General features: G+C 48.5%; 1 protein-coding gene across 1 annotated transcript; it reads right to left on the bottom strand.

The window, feature by feature from the left end:
- Positions 1-11,146: 11,146 nt before the first annotated feature.
- On the bottom strand, positions 11,147-15,793 carry EEF1A1 (eukaryotic translation elongation factor 1 alpha 1). Its single transcript, XM_074581363.1, has 8 exons — positions 15,657-15,793; positions 14,632-14,822; positions 13,552-13,731; positions 13,119-13,415; positions 12,722-12,872; positions 12,280-12,536; positions 11,829-12,063; positions 11,147-11,549 (listed from the first exon to the last, which is right to left on the bottom strand). The coding sequence occupies exons 2-8, from the start codon at positions 14,773-14,775 to the stop codon at positions 11,425-11,427; spliced, it is 1,389 nt and encodes a 462-aa protein (XP_074437464.1). The 5' UTR covers positions 14,776-14,822; positions 15,657-15,793; the 3' UTR covers positions 11,147-11,424.
- Between the last annotated feature and the right edge of the window lie 365 nt (positions 15,794-16,158).

The raw sequence follows: 16,158 nt of genomic DNA, 5'->3' as shown, positions 1-16,158 counted from the left end.
GCTGTTCCTCAGGTATTAGTTTCATGTATAGAGGGGCTTGCCACAACAGCTTGCGCTTGTTGAACAGTTCTTGTTTGAGAAGACTTTTAATATTAAAAGAAATCATGGCTACAAGTAGTTCTATTCATTTTATTAATAAAGCCAAGCACAGAAAGGCTAAATAATCTGCTATAAATAGCATGCGTAGATAGAATCGTAGAATCATCTAGGTTGGAAGGGACCTTTCAGATCATCAAGTCCAACCATCAGCCTATAACAGTGCCAAGCTCACCACTAAACCATGTCCCTCAGCACCACAGGTACCCCATCTTTTAAATGCCTCCAGGGATGGTGATTCCACCACTCCCCCGGGCAGCCTGTTCCAATGTTTGATAATCCTTTCAGTGATAACTCCTTCCTAATATCCATCCTAAACCTCCCCTGGCACAACTTGTCCTAAAGAGGAAATAGATAGGAGAAAGGATGCAGGCATCGTGCAATGTGCTTTCTAACTCCACCGGGGATTTGTTACAAGTCCCAGGGTTTGGTTTTTACGTGAAGACAAAGTGATTTTAGATCCTCACAGGTCCTGTGGTCTCGCTAAGGCTGACAGGATGGGACGGGCAGAACTGGAGGAGCCTGCCCTTAACATGGATGTCTGCTCGCTTTTCCTTGGCTGTGCAGCAATGAATCCCGCTTTGTCCTGCTGTAACCCTCACTGTGACCAGGGAGGGTAGGATGTGTGGTGAGGGTGGCCTAACTCGTTGCACACACCAAGAGTCTTTGTGTCCCCTGTTTCAATGTGAGTCTCTCTTTTTTTCCCCTCCTGCAGAACACAGGCCTAGTGATCAGCAATTTTCCCTAAGCCAAATTTCCTCAGATCTCTACCATTCTATCACGTACCAGATTTTCAAGACAACTGTTGTTTTCCTTTCCTGTTGTAGTTTTCATTTTATGGGGTACTTGGACTGCCCAGTTTCTTCATCTTTTCTTTATTTCTGCCTGGAAGATGAGACCAAGAGAAAAATGGGAGGACATTTTACACTAGGAGACACTGAAAACTGTCACCACCTAATCGTTGCTGGTCTTGGTGCTGCCGGAACGTTTGCAATGGTGCAGCAGTGGCTGTGCTAAATGGCTGGCCTTAGTCCCCCACTTTGGCAACCCTTGGAAGTACAGACGTGCCTCCTAGTTGAGCATTGCCCTTGCACTTTGGTGAGTAACAGCCATCGCTTGCAGTCACTTTAGATGCTCAGGGGCTTATCGGCTTTGATGCCTACACTTCCCAGGTTGTGCTCCTCAGTACAGTGACAAGTATCTCAAGATCCCGTTTAGCGGATGCAGGAGGAACCTGCTGTACCCCAAGAGCTGCTGTTTCCATCAGGGAGGTGCTCTCTGGGCTTCCCCCTGAACCATGGCCTGTGCTGCCCAGGGTCCTGCCAGGTGTTTGTTTCCATCTCTTGCCACAGGTTTCACGGGGCGACTGAGAAATAAAATGTGTCTTTCCCCTCTTGTGCTGAAAGTCAGTGGTGGACGGAGCATTCAGCTGGAAGATGGGAGACTTGCTCTGCAGTCGCTATTACAAAAAGGCAGAGAAAAAGGGATTGATTCTTGGCCCGTTGTTTTAACAACGGGGATGCTTTAGGGGAACCGAGTGATGCTTTTTGTTTCTCTCTTTCTTTCTAAACTGCTGTGTGGGCTTAACCCTGCACGTGTGACTCCGAGGGAGGAGACAGATGTGCGTTCCCTTCAGAGGCTCTCTGACTCCATAGTCACCATCGTGTAGTCACCGTACGGGGTGCCGGGGCCTTGACCTCTCTGCCAAGAAGTGCAGCACTGGCAAATCTTCTCGCCTGAAAGCTGGAGGCTGCCCCCTCTTCACCTCTTTGCAGACTTAAGTCTAGATGTTGTGACAGCCTGTGATGCTTCCTTGGGGTGGTCAGCTGTAAACCACAGGCTCAAATATGTCCTTATCCTCGGCTTCCCCATCTGTGTCCCGATGCAGTCGGCATGTCCCTGCTGCAGGAGTGGGTCTGCAGAGCCACCGCAAGCGGGCTGCAAGCGGCTCCGCGGCAGGAGCAGGGCTCAGCAAAGGCCGACACTGTGGTGGGGGCGGAGAGCAGATGAAATGAAGGGTGAAGGTGTTCATGTCTAGCGTCAGCTGCAGGTCCCAGCACAAGCCCCAGGAGGCACATTGTCAGGCACCGCTGGGGACCGATAAGCACACGCTGTCCTTGTTCCAAGTGACTTAGCGCTTGATGCGGTTAACTGAGGAGCAGGCACGGAGCCAGGTGGGAAATGAGCTCACTCCGTGCCTTGCAGGGCAGCAAGAAGAGAGGGGAGCTGGCAACAGGCTGTGACTAGTCTCCTCGGTTGCATTTGCACGTGGCTTAACTTGAAAATTGCCATGTATGACCAGGCGGTGGCTTGTGTCGCAAGCGTAGGGGATTTTTGGCGTTACAAGTGGAAGGGCTGCTGTGGCCGGCACTCCTCAGCTGCCTGCAGCAGCAAGGTTTGGTCCTTGTCCCACCGCACCTTGCGGTACTTTGGCCGGCTGGCATGAATCCCCGGGACTTCAGCGCTCGATTCGTGCCCAGAAATGAGGCGCAGGAATTACCCTCGCAAGGAGGCGACTGCGGCAGAGCAGAGCTCCTGCCCGGGGTTGCTCTTTCCTTTCCCTGCTGTCGCTGATGGAGCGATGCACTTCGCTCGTAGAGAGAAGCAGCAATATATTTATTGATATAGAACAGGGATTTAACAAAGTGTGGTAGTAAATGCAAGTGTTTTAACAAGATTCGAGGGCAAGGCACTCTTGGTTATTTACTGCATAGAGGCCAGGGTCAGACAGAGCTGTCGGGGAGACCCTCCCCTTGAGTCGAGGTTCAGGAAGGACCCCCTTGCTTTCTAAACTCCTTCTCAGAGAGGAGTCTCGGTGGGGCTGGATCCAGTCCTAGTCCCAGACTTGGTCAATGGTTCATGCCTAAAGGATTATATATGCGCAATCCATCCTTATATCACTTAGCTGAGATTTCAAAGTTTAGCATGCTATTAGTTAGTCACTTACCGAGGATCTGTTGCAGCAAGAAATCTCTTAACCTCGAGGAGTAACCTTGAGAGGTGTCCCTGCTCAAGGGGAGGTCCTGGCGCGCAGCCCGCTGCTGTGCAGGAGAGCTCTGAAGGCTCTTGGGCTGTTCGCTGTTTATGGGGGGAAGATGATTGACTTATATTTGCATATTGACCACAGTACCGACATTGCTCAAGTTTGCCCTTGGTTGTTGTGGTGTTATCTGTCTCCCCCAAAACCACTTTGAGATGGATACAACGATCACGTCTAGATGGACCCATTGTGACCACCACGGGTGGTTATCCCTTGGGCAGGGCTATGGGAGACAAAGGTCAGGGTGGTGTCTGGAGGGGAGCACGCTGTCACACCTGGTCCCTGTGCACACCCGTACGTCCCCTCCCTGTGCACACCCGTACGTCCCCTCCTTCTCCGAAGAATTAAGAGTACCGCCATCCATAAAAGCACTTTAGCAGCAGACCACATAGTATTAGCTATTATTACTAGAAATAACAAGTCAAGTAGGAGCAAAGCTAGAATTATACTTATATTCATCTACAGGTGGGGGTTTTTTTCCTCTGGGAAAGGCTATTTAAGGGCTTGTTTTACACAAAGATGACTCTCAATGCAAAACAAGCCTACATCTCTTTCTCCAAAATACCCATGTCCTGTTAGCAGAACCGCAGCGCAGCTTATAAAACTACATATTTACTAAATATTTAATAATAACTGAATGTATAGTAGTAAATATAATATAAATAATATTATATATAAATAATAATTATTTAATAACCAAGTACTTAGTCATATGGGGGAGGTTCACTCTATTTACTAAGGAATTAGCTTAGAATCCAGCTTCAAAACAGGAACTGCAGATTTTTAAGAAGTCTGGCAACTGCAATAATTAAAAACAAGAGAATGTAGGCACCTTGTTAATTTTTTATGAATATATGTTATATATACATGTACTTATGTGTATATATATATAAACACACACACATATATATATCAAGAAAGAAATGGGAGTTTTTCTTAAAATATGCCCAGGTGGCTGCAGATAAGCAGAATAAGAAACTTTATTTTAAATTCCAGCCCCACCTGCAGTAATACCCCTCCGTGAGGGGAAGGTTGTCCTGCCGTTCCATCGCTGTGCGGGTTCGGAGCTGGAGCCCTGCAGAACAGGGCCACCGGGTGGGGAAACGGGCTCTGCTGGGGCTCTTGTCCCTTTGTGTTGAATAATCCAGATTTTACTGGGCTGGAAGGGAAAAGGTGACCGTGACTGCTGCTGGCGGGGCAGGCAGGGCCCTGATTGAGGGGTGAGCTGGTTCTGGTTATTTCCAGTGCCTATGGAATATGGAAAAAAAATAGCATATTACCCCACAGATTTATGTTTGTGCTGGGCCTGAGCTGGCAGATGCTCTTGCAGAAGGACAACTGGGTTAGGTTACCGGGCTGCTTTGCTCAGAACAGCCAGGAGAAAGCTCTGGATCGGTACATTTAGGTGGGAGTGTCGACCTGCTTGAGGGTAGGAAGGCTTTGCAGAGGGACCCAGACAGGCAGGATCGATGGGGCGAGGCCAATGGTATGAGGTTCAACAAGGCCAAGTGCTGGGTCCTCCACTTGGGTCACAACAACCCTATGCAGAGCTGCAGGCTTGGGGAAGAGTGGCTGGAAAGCTGCCTGGTGGAATAGGACCTGGGGGTGTTGGTCAACAGCCAGCTGAATATGAGCCAGCAGTGTGCCCAGGTGGCCAAGAAGGCCAACAGCATCCTGGCCTGTATCAGGAACAGCATGGCCAGCAGGAGCAGGGAAGTGATCATGCCTCTGTACTCGGCACTGGTGAGGCCCCACCTCGAGTGCTGTGTCCAGTTTTGGGCCCCTCACCACAAAAGACATTGAGGTGCTGGAGCATGTCCAGAGAAGGGCAGTGAAGCTGGTGAGGGGTCTGGAGAACAAGTCTTATGAGGAGCAGCTGAGGGAGCTGGGGTTGTTCAGCCTGGAGAAAAGGAGGCTGAGGGGAGACCTTATCGCTCTCTACAGCTGCCTGAAAGGAGGGTGTAGCCAGGTGGGGGTTGGTCTCTTCTGCCAAGTAACAGGCAATAGGACAAAAGGAAATGGCCTCAAGTTATGCCAGGAGAGGTTTAGATTGGCTATTAGGAAAAATGTTTATACTGAAAGGGTTATCAATCATTGGATCAGGGGAGTGGTTGAGTCACCATCCCCAGAGGTATTTAAAAGACGTGTAGATGTGGTGCTTAGGGATGTGGTTTAGTGGTGGTTTTTGTCAGAGTTAGGTTGATGGTTGGACCAGATGATCTGAAAGGTCCCTTCCAACCTAGGCAATTCTGCGATTCTATCAGCACATCAATGGCAAAGCTGTTGCTGCAGCATCCTTGAAAGCATGCATTTGGCCCAGGGGAGATGTTTCACCAAGGAAAGCTTAGCAATCTTTCTTTGAAGTATTTTTTTTAAAGGAAGAAAGCAGCAAAAACTGCACAAATTCAGAGCTGTTAAGCACGGGCACAGCTCCTCGGCAGCCCCCTCTCCTGCACCCCATTGCTGCCCCACCGTCCCCCCACCCACGGGCTGGAGACTGCCCGTAGGGGAATCGCGTGTTTCCTCAGTACTTTGCCCAGCAGCTTTTGAGGAAAATACCTGTTCAACTGTCACCTTATCGGTGCACAGAAGCTAGCAGATCTGAATTACCTTGTGTAAATATTTGAAATATAAAGGATTAAAGAATTATCAATAGGCAGACAGAGAAAGTAACTTTAGTTAAAAAAAAAAAACAGACAATGATGTAACTGATTTATGATGCAGAAATAATCTGAAGGGACTAAAGAGGATTCTGAAAAGGCTGAAAAACCACAGCTTCTGTGTTTTGGAAAATGATTGGTGTTGCCATCTACCAGGTTTTCCTCCAGCTCATTTTCACCCTGGGTGCTCTCTTGCTCCTCCTGAAGTGAAGCCATTCCAGCCTTCCCCTGGGTGAGCAGGAGAAATGGTGATTTGGCCCAATGTTATTTCCCATGGTCACAGTTTATTCCTCTGTTTAGCTTACGGTTTGGCTATTGTTTAATATTTGCAATTTCAGAAACGTTAATTCTTAGACAGAAAGTACTATTTGGTGCGGTCAAACAACATGGTGAATTTGAGGACTTGAAAATGATGATCATAAACTCAAAGGTGTGAATGCCGTCAGGAATTTGCAATTTGCAGTGAAAAGGGCGAGAGAGAAAAAAAAATCTTGTAGAAAGGGGCTTCGGATGGAGCAGCCACTTTGAGCAGGACCTCAGAGAAGCACAAACCATAGAGGGACAGGGGAAAAAATGAAGACTGGCTGATCAGCAAAGGAAGACCCATTTTATATCCAGGATTAAACAGATAGATAAACCAAGGCTTGTGAGAAGTCAACTGAGTTAGACCTTGTGCAGGATGTTAAACAGCTGGTAAGAAGTTTTGCAGCCACCTGCATAAAAGTAGGCAAGGGAAAGGAACTGCACTGTTCCAGAGGAAGCACAGAGCAAAACTCATCCTGGGTTGCCCAAAACGCAGGCAAAATTAGTTACCTCAACCTGCACGCACCGCTGGCCGGCAGCAGCTCCTCAGGACAGGCGTCTCCACAAAGCCCCTGGCTCCCTCGAGCAGGGTCATAGAACTATAGAATTGTCTGGGTTGGAAGGGACCTTTCAGATCATCGAGTCCAACACACACTGACAAAAACACCACTAAACCATGTCCCTCAGCACCACATCTACCCATCTTTTAAATACTTCCAGGAATGGCAATTCCACCACTTCCCTGGGCAGCCTGTTCCAATGCTTGATAACCCTTTTGGTGAAATTTTTCCTAATATCCAATCTAAACCTCCCCTGGTGCAGCTTAAGGCTGTTTCCTCTTGTCCTAGCACCTGTTACTTGGAGAAAAGACCAACCCCCACCTGGCTACACCCTCCTTTCAGGCAGTTGTAGAGAGCGATAAGGTCTCCCCTCAGCCCCCTTTTCTCCAGGCTGAACAACCCCAGCTCCTTCAGCCGCTCCTCATAAGACTTGTTCTCCAGACCCCTCACCAGCTTCACTGCCCTTCTCTGGACACGCTCCAGCACCTCAATGTCTTTTTTGTGGTGAGGGGCCCAAAACTGGACACAGCACTCGAGGTGGGGCCTCACCAGTGCCGAGTACAGGGGGACGATCACTCCCCTGGTCCTGCTGGCCACACTGTTCCTGATACAGGCCTCATACAGGCCACCTGGGCACACTGCTGGCTCATATTCAGCTGGCTGTTGACAAACACCCCCAGGTCCTTTTCCAACAGGCAGCTTTCCAGCCGCTCTTCCCCAAGCCTGTAGCGCTGCATGGGGTGGTTGTGACCCAAGTGGAGGACCCGGCACTTGGCCTTGTTGAACCTCATACCGTTGGCCTTGTCCCATCGATCCAGCCTGTCTGGGTCCCTCTGCAGAGCCAGGGTCCTTTCCCTGTGCCCTCACTCGCGCACCCATCCTCCAGGGCCTGCCACAGCACGGGCATGGACGCCCTGCGGCAGCAGCCCGAGGCATGAAAAATGAACTGGCCTAGGCCAGCACAGAAGAGGCTTTTAAAATAAATAAGGCTCAGGCTCCATCCTTCACAGTGCACAACCACTTTGGGGAGGGGCAAAAAAAAGGAGCGTTGCTGTGTCTGGAGTTGTCCTTTGCAGAGCCCAGAACGGGGCGTCAGGGTGATGCTGGGGAGGCCGGTAGCTCATCAGCCCTCCCCTGTCCTCCTCCGCCCCCCAGCCCCCCTCCAGGCACTACATAAACATTTAACCACCATAAATTAAAACCAGGTGAGTTGTAGTTGTGGTCCAGACTGAATTTATGCTGCTCTTAAACAGCCATTGAATCGTTTAGCACCAACGGGCAAAAGGATATCCCCACACAGTATGAAGTTTAACGTGTTTCTACATGGTTTTATCTTGATCAAATCTAAAATTTAAAAATATGCATTTAGAGAAATCACCAGTAACTTGTCAAAATTTGTCAATACCTTTCAAAATATATTGAGCCAGCTACAACCAGAACGTGAATTAGTCTTTCACCTGCAATTTCAGTAAAACTAACCCTCCCAGTCACGAGCCTTGCACGAGGTGCTCTGAGATACAATTAAAAATCCTCGGGGCAGTAGCCTGAGCAGAGGCCCTTTTATTCCAGCCTAAAACATTCACTCAGGGAAACAAAACTGAGCAAGAAGTTACTTGGCTAGAGCCGCTACGACTGTGCTGCTCCATTTCCTGTATCCCAGTCCCCCAGTACCTTGCCACATACATTTTGGGAATATTTCCGCACACTAAAAGCCCTCCGGGCTCCCAAAGCACACATCATCAACTAGAAAGGAAATTACGTTTCAATCTTCCAGCTCCCCACTGCCACCTTCAGCAATAAAAGTCACACTGAATTAAATAAATTTAATATTCTAGCCCATTTTCTGCCTTCATATCTAACTACATCACCGCGGCAGCGTCCTTTCTCACATCTGTGTAAACATCAGCAGCGTTGCAGGACAGTACGGAAAAGAGTTAAGGACAGCTGTGAAAGTCACTTAAAGAAATAAAGCAGTCAGAAGACAAATACAGTTTCTCAACTATTGACATTTATTAAAAGTTTGACCAAAGTAGTTTAACTCCCCAGTTTGGTTTACAAAAGTCTTGACAGTTTCCCCAGATAGTCAAAGATTAAAAAAAGAACTGAGATGGCATCGCATTAGTGCATAGAAAGCAAAACTGGACTACAATAGTGAAAAAAAATACAAAAAAAAAAAGAAAAAATCAGTAAGCATAAAACTGAGGTTCTAAGTACTTGAAAGCAATCGCTAGTATCGCAGGCACAGCGTTCACAAGCATCTATTTGTTTTTTACCACACACAACGTGAAGCTGTTAGCTGCGATGCTGTTCTCTAGGCTTTAAGGTTGTTTTTTTTTTCCCCTCCTATAGAGGCAGAACCACTTCCTGCCCCAAAGCTGACTCCTGTCCCCATCAGCTGGGACATTTTAACATGAAACATCCGTCCCAGCGGCTCCTGCAGTTGCCACTTTGCAGTTTTTCTGGTCTAGGCACAGCCGGTCAGAAGAAAATGGCCTCTGGGAATAGCTGGACTGCCCACCCTTAGTCCCTGCCCTTCCTCCAGCTCCTTTCAACGCCCACTGCTGTGCTATTTCAAACCTTATTTTGCCTTAAGGCTTCAGTTTGAATCGGTTGCTCATTACAAGCTAATTTAAGACTGTACCGGAGCAGGTACTCCGGGCTGAAGACGGCCCTGTGCAAAGAGAGAGGGCAGTGCAGCTGCAACCTCCGGAGCAGGTATGGCGTACCCCGGCTGTGGGCGGCCAAACCAAACACCCTGCACCCACGCAGGAATGCGAAAGAAAGCTAGAAGACACAGATCGTGCCAAAGCCCTTTTTATTTTCAACCAAATTAAGAACTTTGCACTCTGCCAAACCAGTTTGACTGAAGTCTCTTGGAAAAAAAAAAGTCAGCGGTTTAACTGAAAAGCATGCAAAGATTTGGCAAGACAGTTTAGCTTTATTATGGCAATGGTACCTCTGCCTCCATTTTAAAGCTCCTGTTGTCTTGGGGATACTAACAAGCCTTTAGAATTCAAGAATCACGATGAGATTCCTTTCCTGAATTCCAGTGTCTTCTACAAAGACGGAAGCGCTCTAGCCCTTGCTTCCACTGTACTCAGTGCATCTCTACCTTCACAAACCACGTCTAACGCTCCAAGGCTTTACTGTAGTTAAGACACAGAAGGTGAAGCGGAAAAGGAGAAAAGATCGAACCAAAGCAAACAGAGAGAGTGAAAGTAACAGCAGTTCAGGATTATCCAGGCAGTACAGGTAGATACATTATGAGTTCCTTACAGAGCAAGCACATAGCTGAAGGAAAACGAACAAGAGAATTACAGGCGTTACAGACGGAACAAACATACCGGTGTCATGGAACAATAACCCTTCAAAGATACTGAAATCTTTTGAACTCGTGTGGGGATGCTGTGGGGAAATCGTGGTCAAGGTTAGTAAAACAGCTGCATCATTATGCAAGTCAGAGCTGATTATCCATTAACTGCTCGTCTCCACTTACCAATTCAAAGCGAGACTATTCTGGAATCCCCATTTATTCCAGCTGGTAGTTTTGAGAGCCCAAAATGTTTTGATATGTTTTTTTATTTAGTAATTAATCTTTTGGACTAGTTACCCAATTCCACTTCAATTGGCTGTTTGATCCAAGTGTTCAGCCCCGTTGTTAGAAGGGCAAGCGCACAGTCCCGCCACGTTGCTTGGTGCCGACATCGCCGCGTGCATTCATCCCGTGGCTCTGGGAAACGCACCAGCAGGTTCTCTGAGCAGACAGCCCACAAACACCCTTGATCTAAACTTCCAAAATCCCAAACCACCGAACGGGACAGGTACATACACCATCCTGTTGGAAGTTGGTGGAAATACCTGCCCGTTTCTCTCTGAGCTTTGTTCTAGAAATAAAAACTGAGCAAGATGCCGTAATGGTGACAAGTGTCAGAGCACCCTTCTGAACAAAATATGGTTTTGAAATTTAGCTGTTGAATGTCTTACTTTTATATTAGAAAACATTTAGATACAAGTGTTTAATCTTGAAAGATCTACACAACAGTTAATCAGTTTCCCAGAAAAGCTTTCTGCTAGCAATTAGAAAAATCTGTGTACAAGACTTAACAAGGAAACCCAAAACTTGCTTCTTTGTTTATGCTTTTTTAAGGTTAAATGTGTTCTGTTCACACTATTTCTTCATCCCAATATAAAATTTTCTTGGTTTACTCAATGCATCACAGAATGCACCAGAATACTTTGTTGCCTAGTATTTGTGCTACCCAAATCTAGAAATCTTTAAAAGAAAGCACCACAGAAGTTATTCTAAGGCCTAGATCAGTTAAAACTAAACCTGCAGCTGAAATTTTGCTCTACTCTTCAGAAACAATAAGTTTGAGTATTTGCTTTGCAACTTTCAAACGTACTCAACATTCATCCTTTCTGATCCCGCCAGGACTGTATATAGGTTTTTCTATAAACTTAAAGTTAACCCAAAGAACACAGAGACGTAGCATTGAACTTTTGTTTTAATGGTCTCAAATTCTGTGACAGATTTTTGGTCAAGTTTCCATTTTAAAAAATTTATCGATTTTAGAGACTAATAACTTAAACTGCCACGAAACAAATGGTCCACAAACATTCCTTTCCTTCTGAAGCTTTTACGATGCATTGTAATCATTAACCAGTCTTTTACTATTGAACTTAAATGGCCAATTGAGACAAACAGTTCTGAGACCGTTCTTCCACCACTGATTAAGACTGAGGTGGCAGCTGATGTACAGAATTTTCATTTAGCCTTCTGGGCCTTCTGGGCAGACTTTGTGACCTTGCCAGCTCCACCGGCCTTCTTGTCAACTGCCTTGATGACACCAACAGCAACCGTCTGTCTCATGTCACGCACAGCAAAACGACCTGAAAAGAAAAACAGGTTTTATGACTTTTACCTGCACAGCAGCAGGTATTCCAGTGGACAAAGTGGGAAAATACCACTCTAGGACAGCAAACTCCGTGGGACGGGGACATAGATACATAATTATCTAGAGTAGCCCTGAAGTTCTGGTTACACTTGAGTTTCTATTCAAGTCACAGCTTTTAACAGCATTTTACAAAACACGCTACATCCCGATACTGCAAATCAAGGAGTGTCTTTTCCACAATTCAGGATTAACGCGCTTGTAGGAGATGCCTTACCCAGAGGAGGATAATCGGAGAAGCTCTCCACACACATGGGTTTGCCAGGGATCATATCAACGATGGCAGCATCTCCAGATTTCAGGAATTTGGGGCCATCCTCCAGCTTCTTGCCGGAACGACGATCGATCTTCTCTTTGAGCTCAGCAAATTTGCATGCAATGTGAGCAGTATGGCAATCCAGCACAGGGGCATAACCAGCGCTAATTTGGCCAGGGTGGTTCAGGATAATAACCTGGAAAACCAAGAAATTGTTAACACCGGGAAATCCTCAATAGTGACACATCTTACAAAGCCAGGCCTTTCACTTGATTTGCTTCAAGCAAATACACCTCACAACACAAGACTACGTCACTTCATAGCTTAGACTACTATTAAGAAATAAAAAGGCTCTAGTATTTCAAAGTCAAGAGCTACAGTTTAAACACCTTCAAACAGCTACAAAAATTACCTGTGCGGTGAAGCCAGCAGCTTCCATTGGAGGATCGTTCTTGCTGTCACCAGCAACATTGCCACGGCGAACATCCTTCACAGACACGTTCTTAACATTGAAGCCAACGTTATCACCAGGCAGAGCTTCGCTCAGGGCTTCGTGGTGCATCTCGACAGATTTCACTTCAGTTGTGACATTGACAGGGGCAAACGTAACCACCATGCCTGGCTTCAGAACGCCAGTTTCCACACGGCCAACTGGTACAGTACCAATGCCTGTGGAAGAGAAGCCACATTAGTAACTCAGGCTCAACGGGTACATACCCTTAGAGGAGAAAGCACTTTAGACAAGTACTCTTAACATTTTCCACTTTAAAAACAGTTCTTGGGCAAACAACCGCATTTCTGTCCCAAACATTAGCTGTTGCTGGCAAGCGAGAAGCACTATAGAGAACACATACCGCCAATTTTGTAGACATCTTGAAGAGGCAGACGCAGAGGTTTGTCAGTTGGACGAGTTGGTGGTAGGATGCAGTCCAAAGCTTCAAGGAGGGTTGTTCCACTGGCATTGCCATCCTTCCGGGTAACCTTCCACCCCTTGAACCAGGGCATCTGCAATAAAAACAAGCCCGGGCATAAACCGTCTGCCAATTTCAATAGCACAAGGCTAGAAAAGACCAAGTGGCATATCTTAGTATTCTCTTGATGTACTATTGCAGAGTAAGAATTTCTGAAGTGCTGGTATCTAATTCTTGACCTGAGCACTTCCAAACATAACTATATTAAAAAACATTTTACTATTGCATAACTGATCTCAGTAATCCTCCTGTTTCACTTATTAACAAGTGTCAAACCTACGTTAGAGCTCGGCTCCAACATGTTGTCTCCGTTCCAACCAGAAATTGGCACAAAAGCTACAGTGTCTGGGTTGTAGCCAATTTTCTTGATGTAAGTGCTGACTTCTTTGACAATCTCTTCATATCTCTTCTGGCTGTAAGGTGGCTCGGTGGAATCCATCTTGTTGACACCAACAATCAGCTGTTTTACACCCAGGGTGTAGGCCAGAAGGGCATGCTCACGGGTCTGCCCGTTCTTGGAAATACCAGCCTCGAACTCACCAACACCAGCAGCAACAATCAGGACAGCACAATCAGCCTTTGAACAGAAAGAAAGAGAAAAAAAAACCCACCGTCATTATAATGCTTGCGAACATGTCAAGGTGTCAGGGGATCCCCCTCAACCCATGAAAAACCCGCCTGAACTCCTGAAATTCTAAGTTCAATTTACATACCTGAGAAGTTCCAGTAATCATGTTCTTAATGAAGTCTCTGTGTCCAGGAGCATCAATGATGGTGACGTAGTATTTGCTTGTTTCGAATTTCCACAGGGAAATATCAATAGTAATACCACGCTCACGTTCAGCTTTCAGCTTGTCCAAGACCCAGGCATATTTGAAGGAACCTTTGCCCATCTATAAATAAAAAATAAAAATTAAAAATTGGGCTTTCCCCCCCCTTTTTATTTGATCAGAAAGATCAAATACTGGCTAAAGAACAACATCTAAGAATAGCAAGTGGTTTAATACCAAAAAACATTGCTGCTTGTAAAACAAGCAACAAGATACACTTGGCACTACTAGTGAGAGATGCCAACTGTCTTCTGTTATTTAACCTGTTGACAGTTTAGCCCTCTTGACAGCTTGTTAATTGCACTAACACATCTTTATGATGGATCTCTTGAGCCTAAGCCCTACTATCAAGTATCCTCTACAAATTTAAGTTCCCTTACTAATGCAATACCTGCAATAACCCACACTCTAACTGCCACTCAGCCCAACATTTGCTACATTTCGTTTTGTGATGTGCTTATAAAGACCTACGCTGTGATTACACAGGGGAAAAAAAAAAAAATACGAGCAGTAAGACTTTCTACAGCTTCAACCACCAAAATCCGTTCCTTTCTCATTTCTTTTTCAGAAGTAAAACCTTATCAGAGCAACTTAATGTTATCCTCAACTACATCTACTTGAAGACCGAAGCTGGTAACTCCATGATTCTGGGCATAATTACACAGATGTAGATTTAGACTATTTTTCTCTTGTTCTAACACTTCACAATTTGAGCTTTGCCGACTAACATAATGGCGGATTGAACACTTTAGCACTTGTTCAACTACGGAGACAACTGCAACCCAACTGCCGCCCTGTGGCCGCAGAACACTTGCGCACTTCTTCAGCTACCGGGACAGTTGCAACCAAACCACCGCCTCCCTGTGGCCACAAAGCAGTCTGCAACTCAAGTTTTGCAACTATTATCTCTCTTTATTCGTTCCCGCACCCCAACATTTTGCGGGATGTCCCAGGACCACGCACCTCGGCGGCTTCCTTCTCGAACTTCTCGATGGTCCTCTTGTCGATACCACCGCATTTGTAGATGAGGTGGCCGGTGGTGGTGGACTTGCCAGAATCGACGTGGCCGATGACGACGATGTTGATGTGGGTCTTCTCCTTTCCCATTTTGGATGTTAGTTAGGTTCTTTCTTCCGGCAAAAGAGAATCGACACCTGGAATTTCCCCAGAACAAAAAAAAAAACGTTAAGAGAATAGCAGTTAGGCCTCCAGTGCGGACGCCCTCCCCTACGCCCACCCGGCCAAGGAGGGCTCGGCGATGGCGGCCCCTCACGCGGGGCGGCCCGGGTAGGCCCGGCCGGGATGGCGGCGCGGCCCGGCCCCGCCCCGCCGGAGGAGGGGCCGGATCGGGCAGTCGCCGGCCGGGGGGGGGGTCCCCTCGGAGCGCCCCTCTTGTCTCCCCCTGCGGGCTCCGCTCACCCCCCGCGGAGCGGGGCAGCGGGGCGGCGGCGCGGCGGACCCGGCGGTCCGGACGGGCGGCGCGGAGGGCGGGGCCGGCCCCGCTCCTTTGTGTGACTCACCCCGCCCGGGCCGTCGCGTCCTCCATTTTGTGGAGCTGGCGGCGGGCAGGAAAGGCGAGCGGCCATTTTTTTTTTTTTTTTTTTCACTCGTGCCCCGTCCCCACCCCCCATCCCGGCCCACGGGCCCCACCGCCACGCACCGCGCGTCCCGCCGCCACACACCGCCGCCACCCGCGCTGCACGGGGGGAAAGGCGGCCGGGTGCCTCCTGCCCCACACCGGCACGATCACGCCGCTCCCCGCGCCCCAGTCCCGGAGAGGGAGCATCACGGGGAGGGAAACGATGCGTCGCCACCTCCCCGACGTGCGCTCTCCCCTCTGCCCCTTCTTCCCCCAGAGCCCCGCGGCGACGGCCGCGCCCAGGTTCCGCGATCACCGGGCCCCCAAGGGAGCGCGGACCCCCGGCCCGGCCCGATTTCCCCCCCACCTCCGTCCCGTTCCCGGCCTGCCCCGCGCGGACGCGCCTCACCTGCAAGGCGGCAGCTGCGAGCCCGGAGCGAAAAAGACCGACGGCGTGAACGCCGCCCCTTATATACCCTGCGCGGGGGCGGGGCATAAGCGACACGTCACCACTCCCGGCGGCCCCGCGGCCCCGCCCCCCCGGCCCCGCCCTGGCGGCCGCGCGGGCAAAGGGCGCCCCCTCCCCCTCCCCTCTCCTTCTCTCCCCGCGGGGCCCGGGCCGGGAGCGGGGTCGGCGGGAACAGCGGCGGGAACAGCGGCGGGACCCATCCCTCCGGCCCAGGAGAGGCGCCCCGGCGGACCCGGAGGCAATGAGCACGGGAAAGCGTCACACGGTGCGTCACGGCCCGGTCCAGGGGGATGGAGCAGCCTAAAGAAAGTCCCTGGGGAGTAACCCCAGGGCAAATTAATGTGTTTCTTATTAGGGACACGTAAGAACTCCATCAGTGAGATTAGAAGCGTTCGGTCAGTTACGTTCGTTGCTCGCTGAAGATGATGGAACGCAAGAACCC

Source organism: Larus michahellis, chromosome 3, assembly GCF_964199755.1.
Source record: "Larus michahellis chromosome 3, bLarMic1.1, whole genome shotgun sequence".
In the NCBI taxonomy this organism is placed as follows: Eukaryota; Metazoa; Chordata; class Aves; order Charadriiformes; family Laridae; genus Larus; species Larus michahellis.
Note: the sequence above shows the minus strand (reverse complement) of the source record. Positions and strands in the feature narration are given on the sequence as shown.

What these genes read in the sequence shown, in the direction of transcription:
- EEF1A1 (XM_074581363.1), bottom strand. Translation starts at nt 14,775, where the DNA reads ATGGGAAAGGAGAAGACCCACATCAACATCGTCGTCATCGGCCACGTC. An exon ending in TCGAGAAGGAAGCCGCCGAG is followed by an intron (nt 13,732 to 14,631) that starts GTGCGTGGTCCT and finishes TTTTATTTATAG; the next exon opens with ATGGGCAAAGGTTCCTTCAA. An exon ending in CTGCTGGCTTCACCGCACAG is followed by an intron (nt 12,064 to 12,279) that starts GTAATTTTTGTA and finishes TTGGTTTTCCAG; the next exon opens with GTTATTATCCTGAACCACCC.